This window comes from Macaca fascicularis, chromosome 16, assembly GCF_037993035.2.
Source record: "Macaca fascicularis isolate 582-1 chromosome 16, T2T-MFA8v1.1".
Lineage (NCBI taxonomy): Eukaryota > Metazoa > Chordata > Mammalia > Primates > Cercopithecidae > Macaca > Macaca fascicularis.
The window spans coordinates 8,967,717-8,986,947 of NC_088390.1; the positions used below are offsets into that span (position 1 = coordinate 8,967,717).

General features: G+C 47.1%; 1 protein-coding gene across 2 annotated transcripts in view; it reads right to left on the minus strand.

Moving 5' to 3' along the window:
* The window catches only part of PIK3R5 (phosphoinositide-3-kinase regulatory subunit 5), an 87,724-nt gene that overhangs the window by 13,725 nt on the left and 54,768 nt on the right, over positions 1-19,231 (minus strand). For both annotated transcript variants that reach the window (XM_015437636.3, XM_005582876.4), the window contains exons 2-6: positions 18,732-18,847; positions 16,400-16,500; positions 13,015-13,083; positions 11,812-11,950; positions 422-491 (exon numbers count right to left, since the gene is read on the minus strand). In XM_015437636.3, coding sequence (XP_015293122.3) covers positions 422-491; positions 11,812-11,950; positions 13,015-13,083; positions 16,400-16,500; positions 18,732-18,834 — 482 coding nt within the window. In that variant the 5' untranslated portion in view covers positions 18,835-18,847. The remainder of the gene's footprint in view (positions 1-421; positions 492-11,811; positions 11,951-13,014; positions 13,084-16,399; positions 16,501-18,731; positions 18,848-19,231) is intronic.

Here is a 19,231-nt window from a genome sequence, read left to right on the forward strand (position 1 = left end):
GACTGTGGAAATACCATGGGCTTCTGAATAAGCCTGAGAGTTAAATTGTGGCTCAGACCCTTGCTCGCTGTGTGACCTTGGGGAAGTTGCTTGGCCTCTCTGACCTCCAGTTCCTCATCTGAAAAGAATAGATAAAGTGGGGGAACTGTGTGCCTAACACCTGGCACAATTGATGCGGCCCTCTTTAAGAATCTGGTGAAAGACCCTCAGCCTAGAAAAACAAACCTGGACACAAAATATCACCAGCAGTGCCAGGAGTTCCCAGATCCCTGGAAGCCTGTTTGTTGCTGGCTGGGGTGGATGGTGGGGGGGCGGGGGGCAGGGTATTGGATGTTTGAGTGGGGGAGGAGGGTGAAGGTGGAGCAGTGCAGGGGTCCCAAACTCCCTCCCCCCTGTTTCTCCGTCCCCCAAGAGCACTCACACGGTGGAGCTGCGGTGACTCCTGATGGGCAGGCCCTGCTCAGCCCTCACCAGCCTCTGGTAGGAGATCCCTGTGGGCCAACAAGAAAAGAGTTCATGGGCTGGTCAGTTCCTTCAGCACCGTCCTTGTGCTTCGTGGCGAGCCAAGCACCGGACAATCAGGTTGGAAGTTCCCGGATGGAGCTCAGGAGAACCTGGAGAGGGGCTGTTCAGTGGCTCCTCCAGCGTGCCTAGCAGTTTGCTTCTATGCATCCTTTTACACCTCACGAGTCATATCCCCACCTTCGCCTCCAACACCAAAACTCGGTCCTGAGCCTCGCTGTCCTGAGCCTCTGGATTCCCGTGGCCTCTCCGACTGCCCTCCCTTCCTTAGAGCTTGCCACTCCCCTCGTGGCTCAGGTCCCGGCCCCAGGCTTGGAGGCAGCCTAGCTAAAGAGAAAGGGATCCAGGGTGAGAGCCCGGGTCAGAAGCCTGAGTTCTCTTCCAGCTCTTGGCCAGGTCACTTAATCCCTGAGCCTCAGTTTCTCCCGGGAAGGGGCAGATTAGATCAGTGGTCTCTGAGGCCTTTAACAGTCTGTGATTCCCAGGCCCCATCACAGCTTGACCAATTTAAAGTTTCTCTCTTCAGAGACTGGGTGGGAGAGCATCGTGGGAGGCAGAACCTGGGCCCAGGAGGCTGCCGCGTCCCGTGCCGCCGGGCTACTCCTGGGTCCCTGCCGCTGTCCCCTCTCCCGGCCCTGGGTGCCTTCCCGCTATGCCAGGCACCTGTCAGGTCATCCACTTTGCCTCAGCTCCAGCCAGGCAGCGGGTTTCGAGTTTCCACACCTGCGCCTCCCCATCTCTGCCTGGAGTCCCGAGTCCTCTCAAAGGATCGCGATCTGGCCTCTCTGCTCTGAGGCAGCTGCATCCTAGGCTCTGCTCCCAGCCCACATCCCCTTTCTCCCCGGCCCTTCTCCCTCTCTGTCTCCTCTGACTTCCAAATGCTGAGAAGAAACACACCAAAGGTTTTCCTTTTGTTTCTGCAACTTGACTCCGTTCTGCACAGTAGTTGCTTTACAGCGTGCGTTCAGTTCTGTTTCCACCACGATGAGGAGGTGAAACAGGAAGCACAAGTTCACTCCCTCACAGAGCAGGGGCTGGAGACCCAGCGGGGTGGGCCGCCTTCTTGTCATAGCTTGGAAATAGGCCCGGGGTAGTCCCCATCCAGAGCAGGGCCACCCTGAACTGGGACTGAGCTGGGAACCTGCAGGACGTCCCCTCAGAAGTGCAAGTCTGGACCGGGGGGGTTAAAGACAGCTATAAATAGAAAGACTGTGAAAGGCAGAAAATTACCATATAATGCTCTTCTAACTTGGGACCTAATTGCTTTGATTTTGGGCCTTTTGTGTGATGTTTACTTTATGTAATCATCACATATTTAGAAGTTAACATTTGGTCCGTTTTGCCAGGAAAGTCCTTGACACGGTGGCTATTACATCAGGACTTGGGACACCATCTGGTGGCCACTCACATGCATTACAGAGAAGAGATCCTCACCCACTCTCCAACCACCCCAACATAATACCGTAGTTACCGTAGTTACCGTAGTGGAGACATACAGATATCCCCCATCTCCCTGACCGTAAAACACACAGACACGCAAAATCTTCTCTTGACCTTATTTCTCTTTTCTTTTACTATTTGATGCTTTTAACAGGTAACCTACACCCCGCTGACCCCATTTCGTCACCGCCACTTCTGCCTCTGTTGACCCAGGTCATCCAGGCGGTCACACTCCAGGAAGCAGTGGACTGTGCTGTCGCTCTCCCTCCACATCAGCTTTGTTCCAAAACGCCCAGCCACTGGCTTCCAATGCCTCTGCCCTCCTGACCTTGCTCTCCTGAAGCTTGGCAACGTTTTCCCTGTCGCCATACCCAACGGTTCATCATCACGCTGTTTGAACTTTTGTTCTGGAGTGCCTGGTACTGTGGACAGCCTTGAAGCTCCTTCATTTCCTCTCATCTCTAGGATGAGGAGCAATCTCTCACATCTACATTCATGTGCCTTCGTCTCATTTTCGGATTGTGCTACAGTTAGAACAAGAAGCTGCTTCGTATGAGCTACGTGGACTCCTCGCAACTGTTGCTCTATGTATCCTGTTGCTTTAACGGGGGATATTTAGGAGGTTGCCTGTACCTCTTGGCACACCCTGACCCAGAGAGAGTTATTTTCCGAGTTGTTTGACTGGTGCTGAATACCCAAGGTACCAACAGTTTCCAAGCAGAGCCTACGATCATCAGATAAACTCCCGCCATCACCCCAAAAACACCGTCAACCCCCTTCCTTGGCCTCTCTTGGTAATGGACCCCCCTTCTTAGCATGGGGTGTGGAGTTTTGGGTAATTAACTGGTGGGCTGGGGCCTGAGCTGGGAACAAATTAGAAAAGACTGTGCAGTGTGGAGGAGGCTTTGATCCTACAAACTTTTGTACAGACTCACTCCTTTGAACCTGGCTTAGAAATTGTACTGCTGAGTCCCCATTTGCTGGTCTATGCTGTGAGGCTGGAAATATCTCCCGGCATCCTCCATGGGCTTGGTTTTCACAGTGTTACCTGGTGATGCCACGGAGGCCATGAATGCTAAGTGGGGTGTGCAATATCAGTTTCGGGATCACCCTTAATTCCACCCTCCACTCCCCAAACAGGGAAGCTGCACTGGGAAGCCTCGGATCAACAGACTCCTCTCTCCCTTTGATCTTAGATCACAGCCTTCCTTGGTCACCTTAGCAGAGGGAAACAACTTTCTGAGTTTAGCTTCTTGGATCTAGATTGGTGCAAGGGCTAAACAAAAACCTTGCCTGGGTTGTTCCTGCATCAGGCCCTAGCAAGTAAGAAATCGAGAGGAGTCACCCCATATAGGCAACGAATGGGGTGGGTGGGCAGAATACAGTCATAGTGAAGGTCAAACTCCTGGCCCAATTGTCCAAGACCCTTCGCCATCAAGCCTTGTTTGCCCATCAAAGCTTCCACTCTTTTTCAAAGTTGCAAATAGATAGGGATTCTGCACAGAACAGCTGACTGTGAAGATCCAGGACACATGAAAATCACCACATCTGCCATCAAGCAGCACTGGTATTAACAACACACTGATAGACAGGTCCATGCTGAGGGTCATGTGGGTACTTGAGCCTGGGGGAGGCAGGCAGCAGCCACATCTGACTCAGTTTCCTCTTACAAGGGGAACACCAAGATTCCACGGAATCCACAGGATAGAAGCAGGGCCCGGCCCCAACGGCAATGCAGTCTCCAAATGAGACTCGGTCAGGTTTGGTTCTCCAGCATCTACGATTAATATCAACTCACAGTGGACAGTTTGACCTACGTCATACCCTGAAGCAAACACCAGGCACACCGCTCTCCACAGCCTGGTTTCTCTTACACTTCCCTCCTCACTGGGGGTCCCATGTGCAGTGCCTTCCTGCTCCCCATCTCCAGGATCCTGGACTCCAGAGTGACTGGAGGAATTGGAAACTCATGGCTGTGGGCCTCAGCAGGGCCTGGGTAGGAAGGTGAAGCACAGCTTTCAAGTGAATAGACAAAGGAGGAGAGGACATAACAAGGGAGGCTGGAATCCCTGGCCACCGGGAGTGCAGGAGCAGAGACGTGGAAGGTGAGAGGGAATGTGGCTAGAAAGCCAAGAGGAAAATACTGGGGAGAAGGAACCCACTGGGCAGGCCTCCATGCAGGCAGAGGAGATGTGAGTTCTTGGAATGAAAGTTCAGTGCCACCACAAGACATATGCTGCTCTGAACAAGTGCAATGACCCCACGGAAATGCCTGCGGGATGAGGTCTGCAGCTTTGCAGAGCCACCAGGCTAGTGGGGGCGAAGTGAGATGAGGCCCTTTCATAACACCCTTTCAGCACCCTAGTGATAGTCACCCTAACAGGACCAATCCGGGCCTTATGGGCTACTCTTACGAGTAAGTCACATGTGGCAGAGACTTCTAGGCATCCACTCAATATCCATTCCTCGTTTTTTTACGAGTGAGACACTGGGCATTGTACCCAGTTGATGAGTCAATTTCTCAACCTCCCTTGCAGAATGTTTTAGGTGCAACCCACCTCACCTCCTTCTTTCTGTTAACTGGAATGTGGACATGATGGCCAGCGCTCCAGCAGCCATCCTAGACCATGAAGCAACCTTGAAGATGGTGCCTCTTGCTAAGGATGGTGGAGCGGAAGGATGAGAGAAGGCTGGTCTAGGATGTTCATGGGACCACCATGCCGATGCTGGCCTGCCTTCTTACAGATTGTGTGGTGTGTGTGTCTGTGTGTGTGTAAGAGAAAACTAGCCCCTATGAGTTTAAGGCATTGTTGTTTGGGGCTTTCTGCTATAGGCAGCCAACTCAGTCCTAACTGATCACACCCTGTGATTTCTGGAACACCGGCCTCTACTCTTTTCCCTAAACCTCCCCCACCTACTAGTCAATGATGTTGGACATCCTTCAAGAGGTCTAACCTTTCATTCCATAACCAGAGACAAAAAGTATAAAACGCAAATGTCTGTGATCAGTAATGTCCCAAGAGAAACGTCTCACCACTGAAGAACATTCTGAATTCACCTGCCACCTGTTGATAAGCAAAACTGACCTAACCCAGGTTTGTTCCTCATTTGATAGGAGATCAAAGGGCATGAAGCCATATTAAGCATCCCAAAGGGAAAGGGGCAGGAGAAATTCCCCAAAGGGGGAATGTTTATAAAAAGACAGGCTGGGTAACCCAGGGTCATGCAGCCATCTGTCAGGCCTCTGGGTAGAAACACAGATTTATGCAAATGTGAAAAGGATATGATATGACTTTTGGTATCAAAGAGATATGGATTCGAGTGGTAGAGCTCTTGTCAGCTCTGTGACTGGGAGCAAGTTACATAAATGTCGAGCCCTCAGTTTCAGCATCTGAAAAATGGGAATAATAGTAACTACCCATGGAGGTGTTCTGAGGGTTAGATGGGACGAACCTGTGACAGTGCTTCATATGCCGTAGACAACCCTGGCATCATTGCTGTCCTCCTCCTCAACATCATCAATGATAATTATAATCCTGCTTTTGACCAGGAGGCTCAGAGAGTCTAAGGAACTTGTCCAAGATCATCAGCTAATAAGTGGCGAAGTACAGGTCTTTGTCATACGAGGGTTCATGTTGCCTCTTTCATACTTCACTTTGTATCTTTTTTTTTTTTTTTTTTTTTTGAGACGGAGTCTCGCTCTGTTGCCCAGGCTGGAGTGCAGTGGCCGGATCTCAGCTCACTGCAAGCTCCGCCTCCCGGGTTTATGCCATTCTCCTGCCTCAGCCTCCCGAGTAGCTGGGACTACAGGCGCACGCCACCACACCCGGCTAGTTTTTTGTATTTTTTTAGTAGAGACGGGGTTTCACCGTGTTAGCCAGGATGGTCTCGATCTCCCGACCTCGTGATCCGCCCATCTCGGCCTCCCAAAGTGCTGGGATTACAGGCTTGAGCCACCGCGCCCGGCCCACTTTGTATCTTGAACAAGAAATACTCAACTTGGTTTTCTCAAAATCATTTCCCATTTTATAATGAGAAGAATATGACTTTTCCTTCTTCCCTTACAGGCGAGACGCGATCCTTGAAGTTTGTGTGCTTTGAAAATTGCAGAGTGGTTTGCACGTAAGATGCCCAGTGTCATCCCCCAGCTTTACAGATACATTCTTTGCAGGAAAGTATTGTGGTCGGCACAGCTGTGCAGGCATGGAGTAAATATTCAATAAACATGTGGGCTGACTCCAAGAGGGCTGTGGTGGGCCGGACCCGGTGGCACTGACGTGAGATTTCCTGCTACCTCCAGAATCGAGGCACTGGACGATCAGATGGGGGTGGAGTCAGGAAGCAGGGGGAGGCCCCCAGCCTTGATAACAGGCCCACTTCCTCTGCCACCCAGCCACATCAAAGCAGGATAAACTGTTTCATTCATTTCCATGGCAACTGGGTCCCTAAGACTTCACGGGTGGGGGCCTCACCTCCCCGCGTCCCTTCTCATTTCTTCCTGTGACTTTACCAGGACCTACCTTCTAAGCTAACACCACTGCAACCCTTACTGCCCCCAGCACTGTGAAATCAATTAGGCCAACATTAATCCTCACGAACTGTATTGACAGGGAGGCATTGCTATACACCCATTTTACAGATGAGGACATTGAAGCTCACAAGCTAAATGTCTTGCTGAAGGCCCACAGTTAGTGAGTAGCAGACCCAGAATTTGCAAATACAACGATCTGGCCCCAAGGACTAGAAGCCACTAAGTTATTCGGCCTCTCCTTCAAGCATTCAAGTTCCCTGGCCTCCATCCTAGCCCTCTCTCCACTTAACTGGGGGTGGGAGGGACTCAGGAATTGAGTACAAAGATGACTGCAGGCCTGTTAAAAATCATAGGAAAGGCCGGGCACAGTGGCTCACGCCTGTAACCCCAGCACTTTGGGAGGCCGAAGTGGGCGGCTCATGAGGTTAGGAGTTCGAGACCTGCCCAGCCAATATGGTGAAAACCCGTCTCTACAAAAAATACAAAAATAAGCCGGGCATGGTGGCGCATGCCTGTAGTCCCAGTTACTCGGGAGGCTGAGGCAGAAGAATCTCTTGAACCCAGGAGGCAGAGGTTGCAGTGAGCCGAGGTCACGCCACTGCACTCCATCCTGGGTGACAGAGCGAGATTCCGTCTCAAAAAAAAAAATCATACGAAAGCATTTTTCAAAAAGCTCATTTAAGGGTCATGTAGAAGGTAATTTTGTTTAACTATTTGTTATGGATTAGGGCTTAGCTTCTTTAAAATTGAAGGTTAACTGGTGGATGTGAGATAAGTAGCAAGAGATTTCTGTTCAGTAGAAAAGATAACCTCAAAGGTTATGGTTTTCTTCCCCTCTGTGATATTAACTGTTTGGTATCTAACTTTGAATCTTACTCTAGTTTCCATGAGGAGCTCATCTCAGTTTCTTGTATCCTCCTATAACCCAGCTGTATCATCGTGCTGCTATCCTCATTAATGAGTGGGCACAGGCTCACTATATATTTATATATGTGTGAGGTTTTGGAACTGTTTGAAAATGATTCCCAGAAACGAGGGAGAATTGATGGTTTCCTATTTTGGTTCTGCTTTCCCTGGAAGAGGAGAGGTTCCTACCATGGGTACTTGGCTTGAGCTGCCCTCTTGGGGCATCTGACTTCTCATTGGTCACCAGGATATCTGAGGCTTCACATGGTCCCGGGAAGGATGTGCCGTCAGCAGTGAGTGATGGTTCCAAGGATCCCCCCTGCTCTGAGGCCAAAGGACCCTCATTCTACTTCCGGCTCCAGTCGCTGCCCTGCCTGGTCCTTGTGCTGCAGGCTTTACATTTTATCATTCCAGGAACTGGGCCTCACCACCGCCAACCCCTCCATGGCACATCTGCTTTCTGTCTGCCCAGAACAGAGTTTCTACCCAGCCGCCTGCAAAAATATCTCAAGGCATAGCGTGCACTGAGGTGAGGAGGGACAGCTGGTTCTACTTGAAATTGGGAAGTGGTCTCCCCACAGGTAATCCCCTCCCCCAACCCCACAACTCCCTTATCCTTTTCAAAATAAAAAAGAATCATTTCAGTCTTGGGTAGAAACCCAAGGCCCTGCCAAGACATTTGCATTTTAAATTCTTTCTCTGAGCATTGTAGAAAGGAAGAAAAGAAGCTCAGAAGACATCCAAGTCTGTTTGTTTTGGGGGACAGTGGGAGGGAATGAAGGAGTGTGACCTTAAACTGGTTTGTTCCTTTAGGGTTTGTTCCTTTAACTGGTTTGTTCCTTTCCTTGGGAAGCTGGGTTGGCAGACCCACCTTTTACCTTCCAGAGTCCAGCGTCTCCTAAGGGTCTTCCTGGCGTCCTAAATCTCCACCCAAGTCTCTACCACAAGGTGAGGACCTGGTTGTAGGTAGACTTGGGGGTTGGCCATTCCTAGCTGTACCTGCTCTGTTCTTTGTAACGACAGACAACAGCAGATGGCTGACTGACTGGGGACATGCAGATCAGCTGATTGGACGAGGCACAGACAGGTCAGCTGACTGCGTAGGGCACAGACAGATCAGGTAACTGGTTGGGTTAGGCAAGTTACGAACCCTTCCAAAGAAATGTACAAGCCAGTCTTGAGCTTTCTAGGGTCCATAAGTTGTTGGGGAATAAGATTTGGTACTTCCATTCTGTGTGTGTTTAATGTGTAAGGTGAGAATGAAACACTGCCAGTACTAAACCTGGTCTGGTGCATGTGTCCATTAGCAAGAGAGAAAATAAAAATGAGATTATAACATACTTAGTACTGGGAGGACTGCTTTTTCGCTCGACTAGTTACTCAACATCTTTTGAGCTCAGTAACTATTTCTACAATATCGTTTTTAATAATTGAATAACATTTCACCAAATGACTTTGCCACAGGGTACTCAACCATGTTCAATATTTAGGTTTTTTAGCATTGGTTGATTATTAGCAAGAATGCATTGATGAACATCTTTGTAGCTGAATCTTTATACATCCATAGGGATTCATCAGGATAAAATTCAGGAATAGAATTGCTGGGTGAAAGGATATTTTTTCTGATTCCTTAGCAAACACAGCCCCCCATTCCTCACCAGCGCTGGCATTTTTGTTCTTTCTTTTTTATTTTTGCCAATTTGATAGGGGGAAAAAGAGTTTTGCTCTTTAGTTTTGCATTTTCTGTATGAGTAGTGAGGGTGAATATTTTGAGGGGGTTCTTTTTTGATGTAATTGAATCATATTTATTCATATTTCCATAAGTGTGCTTGCCTATTTTTTAATGGACTCAAAAAAAAAAAAAACACTCTTCATGGGTTTGATATATTAATTTTTTTTTTTTTTTTAGACGGAGTCTCGCTGTGTCACCTGGCTGGAGTGCAGTGGCACAATCTCAGCTCACTGCAACCTCTGCCTCCCGGATTCAAGCAATTCTCTGCCTCAGCCTCCCGAGTAGCTGGGAATACAGGTGTACACCACCACACCCAGCTAATTTTTGTATTTTCAGTAGAGACGGGGTTTCACCATGTTGGCCAGGATGGCCTTGATCTCCAGACCTCATGATCCACCCACCTCGGCCTGCCAAAGTACTGGGATTACAGGTCTGAGCCACAGCACCCAGCCTGATATATTAATTTTTATCGCAAATATTTTTCTCAGTTTGTCATTTACCTTTCACTCAAAGTGGGCTTGCCATATGAAAAGCTTTAAATTTTTTGCTTTCATATCTGTTAGTCTTTTCCTTTATAATTTTTGCCCTGGGGAATATGTTTGGCAGTTCTTCTCCACTCCAGGCTCATACAACCTATTTTTCTTCTGTAGTTTTTGTGGTCTTGTCTTCTACACCTAAACCGCTAATGTATCTAAAAGTTATTTTTATGTTTGAGTTAGAACTCTTAATTTTATTTTTTAGATAGAATTCTTTTTTTTTTTTTTTTTTTTTGAGACAGAGTTTTGCTCTTGTTGCCCAGGCTGGAGTGCAATGGCACAATCTGGGAGGCACTTGAACCTCTGCCTCCTGGGTTCTCCTGCCTCAGCCTCCTGAGTAGCTGGGATTACAGGATCATGCCACAAAGCCCAGCTAATTTTCTACTGTTAGTAGAGATGGGGTTTCACCATGTTGGCCAGGCTGGTCTCGAACTCCTGACCTCAGGTGATCTGCCTGCCTCGGCCTCCCAAAGTGCTGGGATTACAGGTGTGAGCCACTGCACCTGGCCTGTTTAGATAGTTTTCTCACTCAATTTTTTTTATGGTCTACCAATTATCCTGATATCATTTATGAAATGACTGATTTTTTCATCAGTAATTTGAGGATGCCACTTTATCATATAATATAATTTTGTATATTTAATCTGTTTCTAGATATTACATTTTCTTCCATTACCTACCTATTCTTATACCCATAGTGTACTATTTTAATAACTATAGTCCTATAATACCTTCAAAAAATGGAAATATTTCCTTCTTACTCTCCTTTAAAAATACATGAATGAATATATACTAAGTGCATAAATAAATCTTTCAAATAGATTTTATTTATTTTCTTTATTTTATTTATATATAAATTTATTCATATGTAAAACATTTATATATTATTTTTTATTTACATATATTTTATAAATTTTAAAAATATCTTGTTATTTCGATTGTGGTTATGTTTATTTTCCTAACACCTGGTCTCGTTACAATATCGATTCAACCCAGCAATACGATTCTTCAATTATTCATTCTTCAGCAAAGTTTGTTTTCTCTATATAGGTTATTAAAATTTTATTTTTTATTTTTTATTGCTATTGTAAATTTTTTTAAATTATGTTTTCTTCCTGGTTAATGCTGGTTTATAAAAAAGCTCTTAGCTACCTGTTTTCTAGTTCTGACAGTTCTTCGTTCAGGGGATTCTCTCAGTCTTGACAGAAAACCAATTGTTTGAGCTCCAACTAATTAAAATTTCTCGTCTTCAGAAGAGAAAGCATTCTTTATTTTTGTCTTTTTGCATAGGCAAAATACCGGTAAGCCAAAAGGGGAAGATTATTGGCTCTAAAGAAGATGCCTCTAGTATTTTACCTTGGGCTGCTGCCATATTAAAAGCACTTCTAGAGTAATCGTTTCCATATATTGAGGGGTTTTGAATATCAGGAATGGTGATGAATTTTATGAAATATTTTAGAGGCATCTATTGAGGTGCTTTTGTGAATTTATTCCTTTGAGTACTGATTCACTGAGCCACTTCTCAGTAAGTCACACTTGATAATGTTTTCTCCTGCACTATCATAGCTTCCTTAGACCTGATTTTCATGTTTATGACAGCACCTGCAATTTCTGAGCTCCTACTTTTCAGACCCCACACATGAAAACTGAGTCCCGGGTCTTGTCCACACTTGTCACAGTGGCCATCATTCCTAGCACCAGCCACCTTCCCCGACCCAAACTGCATCAACCCACACACGGAATTACTTACTTGTTCCTGGGGCACAGAGAACATGCAAAGGCCTCTTGTCAGCATCCTGGGGGCTTCTCTGTCTGACCTGGGCAGCCTTGGAGACCCCTTGACTAACCAGATCAGAGGCACAGGCCAAGGGCTGGGGTCTCCTTGCCTTGAGTGCTCGCTCCTGCTTCCCCTAAGAATCCCTCCTCGAGTTACCTCCCTTGTTTACTTTCATCTTGTGTGGATTCAACCATCAGATGCTTGATGGTGCTGTGAAGAGGAGACTCCATGGTTGTGAACCAAGGCATGGGCAGAGATGAACCAAAGGATGCAAGGTAAGGAGGGTCACAAAGAACAGTTTCAGAGGAGTTGGAAGCATTCTGACCTTGCGAATCCTGCCCCCCGTGCCAGCTGCCTCAATGCTTACCTGGGGCCTTGAGTTCAGCATCAATGAAGGTGAGCAGCTCCTGGCAGATGCTGCAGTAAGGAACAGGCCAGGTCAGGAACCGGTGGTAGGTGCTGGCTGCCTTCAGAAGAAGATCCGAGTCTGGTGGGAAGTGTGGTGTCTAGGATGGAGGCAGGCAACAAGCAAAGAGATCTAGGTGAGAAAAGGCTCAGATAGTCCCAAACAGCCTCTGCTCCCTTTCTGGAATATTCCACAAAAGACACACATTTCCTGGCAGCAGTGTGTCCCAGGACAAGGTCAGGTGGAACTGGAAGTTACCCACAGGGAGCGAGTTTCAGATGGGCAAGATGGCACCCGGGGTGTCTCTACTGGAAGGGACTTGCTTTACCCAATGCTTGAGTGAGCCTCTCTGAAAGGCTGTCCCCTTACTGGTCAATGGTGCCATTGCTGACCATTGTTATGGATAATGGTCTTCAATGCCTAAACCCCCTTTACTTAAACAGCCTCATTACAGGTAAATGTTTATTTTTTGAGGGTGGATTCAATGGTCTTCAATGTTATGTTATGGATAACAGTCTTCAATGCCTAAACCACCTTTATTTAAATAGTCTCATTACAGGTAAATGTTTATTTTTTGAGGGTGGATTCAGTGGTCTTCAGTGTTATGTTATGGATAACGGTCTTCAATGCCTAAACCACCTTTATTTAATTAGTCTTATTACAGGTAAATGTTTATTTTTTGAGGGTGGATTCAGTGGTCTTCAATGTTATGTTATGGATAACGGTCTTCAATGCCTAAACCATCTTTACTTAAATAGCCTCATTACAGGTAAATGTTTATTTTTTAGGATGGATTCAGTCAGTGTATACATTTGGTGCCCCCTGTCTGGTGAATACAGCAGGTGATCACATTGGGTGACCGACCACTGGGGTGAAGAATGAGGTGGACATAGAATATCTCTTGTGGCTTGTGAACAGACAGTGGCAGCAGTTCCTCCATGGGAGCCCAGAGATGCCAGGCACTATGGCGGCCACATGGAGTCACAGGAAGCCTTTCATGGTGGCTGCTCTGAAACCATCTAAAGGTTGAAACCCATTTCACATGCCGCTGCTTGACAGTTTCTCTCTCTGCTTATCTCCAGAGGTGTGAGGTCTGCGCCCCAGAGAGAGGTCACTCCTCCCCCTCCTCCCTCACCTCCCGCATCCTGGCCCACCTGGACTTACACAAAGAACAGTGGAATAGAAGAGCAGGGCCAGGGGGGTGAGCAGGTCGTAGGTGCCCTTCTCCTGGACCTGTGGAGAGGACGAGAAAGGGAATGAGACTCATTCACGGGGTCCAGGGCTCCCTGAAGCGGAATACAGTGGTTCTTCCTCATTCTAGCCTTGCTTTTTTTTTTTAAGTGAAAAGTAGTGTAATCACATGACAAATATTTGGAAAATAGACGTAAACAAAAACACTCACAATTTCCCCTCCCAAACCCAACCACAGCTGTTTGAATGTCCCTCTCCTGACACCATTTTTGCCCTGTGTATTTTCTTTTCTTTTAAATTTTATTTTAAGTTCTGGGATACATGTGCAGAACGTGCAGGTTTGTTACATAGGTATATGTGTGCCATGGTGGTTGGCTGCACCCAACAACCCATCATCTAGGTTTTAAGCCCTGCATGCATTAGGTATTTGTCCTAACGCTCTCCCTCCCCTTGTCCCCCAACCTCCAACAGGCCCCGGTGTGTGATGTTCCCCTCCCTGTGTCCATGTGTTCTCATTGTCCAAATCCCACTTATGAGTGAGAACATGTGGTGTTTGGTTTTCTGTTCCTGTGTCTGCGAAGCTATAAGCTGTGTGTATATTTTTACTCCTAATGTATTTTACATATAGTATTATAAGTAAATTTCTGTTTTACTATAGGGTCTCTAAGACCCCCTTTTTTCCCTTCTTGTTATACATTTACCTGTTATTTGTGTTATAAATATTTTTTTTGCAGTTGGTTGTTTGCCTTTTGATTTTATAAATATTTTTCATGTACAGAAATTACAGGTGTCGATTTTTCCTTCATGGATTTTCGCTTTTGCATGCAAGGATCATGTAAATATTCATATATACTTTCTTATTTTCTTTGAAACTTCTTTTCTGAAATGGAAATATTTAGGCTGGGCGCAGTGGCTCATGCCTGTAATCTCAACACTTTCGGAGGCCGAGGCAGGTGGATCACTTGAGGCCAGGAGTTCAAGACCAGCCTGACCAACATGGTGAAACCCCGTCTCTACTAAAAATACAAAAATTAGTCAGGCGTGGTGGCGCACGCCTGTAATCCCAACTACTTAGGAGGCTGAGACTCTGCCTCAAAAAAAAAAAGGAGACATATTTCATGTAACTAGAATTTCACCTGCTGTATGGTGTCAGTTGGGGATCTCACTCTATCTTTTTCCAAATGTTTAGTCAATTTTCCCTAAACCATTTAATAAATCTTACTGATGTAATTGTATCATATATTAAATTTTGTTTATGCCCTTGGATAATATCCATCATTTTTAGCTGCATTATACTCCTTGTGGTAGACCTCCATAACTTATTAGTTTCTTAGTTTCTTTTTTTTTTTTTTGAGATGGAGTCTCGCTCTGTCGCCAGGCTGGAATGTAGTGATGCAGTATTGGCTCACTGCAACCTCTGCCTCCTGGGTTCAACCAATTCTCGTGCCTCAGCCTCCCAAATAGCTGGGATTACAGGCACACACCACCAAGCCCAGCTAATTTTTGTATTTTTTTTAGTAGAGATGGGGTTTCACCATGTTGTCCAGGATGGTCTTGATCTCTGGACTTCATGATCTGCCCACCTTGGCTTCCCAATGTACTGGGATTACAGGCGTGAGCCACCGTGCCCGGCATCTTATTAGTTTCATTGTGGACATTCAAGATTATTGTCTTGGTATTTTACATATTTTGCAATGAACACTATTATGCAGCACATTGCTTTTTCTATAATTTTGGTTATTTATCTAGAAAAGAGTTCAAGAAGTGTAGTCAACAAAGATTGTCAACATGTTTATAGACTTTTATGACCTTTGAGACATACTGTCATATTGCTTTCCAAAAGGATTTTGCCATTTATGCTATCTATATATATAAAAGTGCCAGTTTCACCATGCTCTTCCTGCATTGGTTTTTATCTTTTTTTTTTTAAACAAAGAGAGAGAGAGAGAGAGAGAAATAGGGTATTGCACAGGCTGGAGTGCAGTGGTACGATCTTGGCTCAATGCAGCCTTGACCTCCTGGGCTCAAGCAATCCTGCCTTAGCCTCCCAAGTAGCTGAGATTACAGGTGCACACCACCACAACCGGCTACTTTTTGTATTTTTTTGTAGAGACGAGGTCTTGCTATGTTGCCCAGGCTGGTCTTGAACTCCTGGGCTCAAGCATTTCTCCCACCTGAGTCTCTCAAAGTGCTTGGATTACAGGCACAAGCCACTGTACCTGGCCTTACCTTTTGTTTTTTAGCGAATTTGTTAGGCAAAGTTTGTCTCATTATGGTTTTCATTTGCATGCATTTTATTATCGCTTTTTCATATTAGTTTACAACTTCTATTTATCCCTTTGTGAACTGCCTCTCTGATACACCTACCACACCTAACACACCATATGCACACATGTGCACACCACACGATTTAGAATTCATTGGTCAGAAGGTTTCTCAGTCCATTTTGGAACTCGTGGGGGTTGGAGATACAGAGAAAGCCCCATCACGCCTTCTGTGCTAGATGAGCTCAGTAGGCTCAAATTGAGACTTCTCCTTTTCTTTACCCTTAATAGACAATGTGTCTACCAAGCCTTGCAGATCAGACCTTCCTATGAAACCCTTCTGTATTGCTACATGGTGGTCTAGACTTTCCATGTGGGTTTATATGTTATGCACTCCAGAGGCGGTTCAACTCTTCTGAGCTGGTTGGCTTATGATGAGGGTTAAAAAGTACCAGGTAAATAGTGGGGTCAGAACTGTGTAACCTTGGGCATCTTCTTACAGGGATAGATAACTGAGAGTGAAAGTGACATGTTTTCCAAATCACATGTATTTAAAATAATTAAAACACACACACACACACACACACCATAAAAGAGAATTCTTTATAAAAGAGAATTCTTTATACAAATCCTCTTCCGGGACTCACAGCTATTCTGGAACCCAAGCCCAGCTCAGCACTAAACACATTCCTCTTCTTTGTCATGAAAGCCACTGATTGAACAATGAGAGGAGGCCTCAGTTTACCTTTCCGATCAGTTTTCTCTTTCGTGTCTTTGTTTTTATGGATCTTTTTGAGGAAAGGAATTGGGTAAAGTGTCTTCTCTCTCCCTAGTCAATACTTGGACTTACCAGCCATGTCTGTAGCTGAACTCAGGACCCTAGCTCGCGTATTATGTGTTCTTATGGAATGCACCCCTTCCTAGAAACCCCTCACATGCAAGCACTACCGAAACACAAAACTCACAGGTTCCCGGGGCCTTTGCCAAGCCCCTCTGGAGGTCCAGGCACCCAGGAATGATGTTCTCTGGGACCCATTTCTCCACTCTCCGAGGCCGACCCCAGCTTTGCCCTTCAGTTCCTGACTCGCCCTCACCTCTCGGGTCTTCTGCAGGATCTGCTCAAGGAGGATAAGGAAGTGGCCCGGGTCTCTGCTGACCAGCTCCTGCAGGCTCCAGCAGTTCAGACACAGCCCAGCTTGAAAAGGAGAGAGAGGCAAGGGGGTCAGTTCTGGTGTCTTCCGGCCACACTCAATTAGGTGTTGTAGAGAAGGGGCATTTATGCTGGAACATTCTTCTGCGAATTGCACCGGAACACTCCTTTTTTTTTTTCTTTTTTTTTTTTTGAGACAGAGTCTTGCTCTATCGCCCAGGTTGGAGTGCAGCGGCGCAATCTCAGTTCACTGCAACCTCCGCCTCCCGGGTTCAAGTGATTCCCCTGCCTCAGCCTCCCAAGTAGCTGGGATTACAGGCATGCGCAACCACGCCCGATTAATTTTTGTATTTTAGTAGAGACGGAGTTTCAACATGTTGGCCAAGATGGTCTCAATCTCCTGACCTTGTGATCCGCCCGCCTCAGCCTCCCAAAGTGCTAGGATTACAGGCATGAGCCACCGCACGGGGCCTGGAACACTCCTTTCTAAAGTAAGTGAATCTAGGAGAAGATGCTGGATCAACATTCAACCCTACCATGCCCCATCAAGACATAATGATAAGTTCCCTGTTCCTGCATATGCAAGAGACACAGGGATTGGAGATGTGGGCTGGGATCCACGTTGGAGGATAATGAGCTCACCACGACTCTGTTCCCTGTGGGAGTACCAGTTCTTCCACAACCTCCTCTGCCCTGGTTTCCTACAGTGGGTTCTGGTACCTATGAGTTGCAGGGAGGTTAGAACAGAGGCAGAAATTGCTGGAAGAATACAGAGAGGAGCCACGGTGAGTTCCGTCCCAAGACACAAGACTGAGTCTACAGCAGCCGTGGAGCTTCCCAGGAGTGGCAATGGAGCCCAGGAAGGGGAAGCTAAATAAGTTCTATTTTAAAAGCTGCCATGAGCACTGTGTCACTCTGTAACTTCCCCAGACTTTCTTATTTTGTCAATCTCTGTTTCCCTGCAGTCAGCAAGGGTAAACCCCTAAAAATTAAAGGGACAGCCCGGGGCGGAAGAGCAGGGAGGGGCTGTGTGTATGTGTGTGTGGGGTGGGGAGTGAGAGCCCCAGGAGTGGAAATGGATTGAACTTGAACTTCGTGGAGCTCAGGCTCCAGGACCTCTCACGTGTACAGGCTCCCTCCAAAGTTCTGGAGGCTTCTAATAATGTGTCCATGTGGTCACAGGTTGTCAGATAATTTGCAAAGATCAGATATTTTTATATTCTTTTGCTTAATGATATCCCTCTCCCCAGCCCTATGAGCTTAGCCTCCATCAAAACCTGGGTAGGAGGCAAGAAAGAAAACTACCATTTATTGACCACCTACCATGTGCCAATACAGTGCTAGGCCTCTGAATACATTATCTTCATTGAGGCTCCCACTGTCCCTTCAGGAAAGTGGTTCCATTGTTATTATTCCCATTTTGCAGACAAGGCAAGTAGGGCCAGGGTTCTGGGAGGGTGAGTGGCTTGCGTAGGGTTGATAGCTTTAATGGGAGATAGCTTTAATCCAGGTCTGTCTCATTCCAAAAGCCAAGGACAGCCTCTCAGAGGAAGAGACATTTGAGCTGAGACCTGGATGAGAAGGAGCCAGCTATGTGCAGTTCCCAGGGAAGAACTGCAGGCAGCAGGTGCAAAGGTGCTGGGGTAGGGAGGAACCAGGTATGTTCAAGGAGCACTGGGTGGCTATTCACGGAGAAGTTAGGGAGGCCAGTGAGATACGGAGCATGAAAAAGCTCTACAAGCATAAGGAATTATTTACAGCCAGGCGCCAGCCTTCAGAGACACAACTGCCCGGGACTGCAGACATCCTATTTCTCAGACCTGGGAGATGGGAAACACAGAGCCCTCCTGCTCTCCGCAGCTCTACTGAGTTTTCCCTTATTCTACAGGGAAGAGAAGGATAGGGCTATGAGGGAACCAGAAACAAACCAACGAGAGAATTCTGGGGAGAGCTGCCTGTGGATTCCCAGCTGCTTTTTCAGAATCAGCAATTGTGGTTTTCTAAGCAGATTCAATAGATTCTTCCAGAAGCAAAAGGCAGCCCTGAGTAGGATGAGGAAGATGCCACGGGAGAAGGGAGAAAGTGCCAGATACTGAGGTTTGACGACATCAAGTGTTGTGCCGGGCACCTGCCCAGGTGAAGCCTGGGGCTTGCCCAAGTCACACAGACAGGGTTTGACCTAGAATCTACCAGCTTCCATGCCTGGTCCAGAGCCCACTGTGGCCCCTGAGGCTTCCTTGAGCCCTCAAACGCCTCCCGGGCTCCCTCAGACCTACCTGACCAGGAGGTGGAGCGGCAGCCGAGGCTGAGTCCATGCAGGCAGCGTTCCAGGGCATGCTGGATGCGGTCCTCCGTGCATGTCGTGGCCCCTGGCTGCATCCTGGGTCATTGCCTGCATGGGGCACAGACACCGGTCAACTTGTCGAGTTCCTTTCCCAGAGAGCACCTGGTCCAGTAAAGACAAGGGGCGCTCACAGTGCAGCACGATCAGCCCAGCCCAACTACAGATCAGGTGCTGTGGAAACAGCACCAGGGGCCTTACAGCTGCCTCCAGGGTAGGAACGGCGTCTGGAGGGCCACATCTGAGTGGCAGGACAGAGCACCCCTGCAGCAGAACAGGACAGAGGTGTGGGAAATAAGGGGTCAGGGATGGGAGCAGAGAAGTAGAAAGGGATCTGCCTTCCACACTGGGCAGTGGGGAGTGTCACCAAGTGCCCAGGGACTGGTCAGACCCCAATGGGCTGGGCAGGAAGACCCTGAGGGGAAAATCAGAATC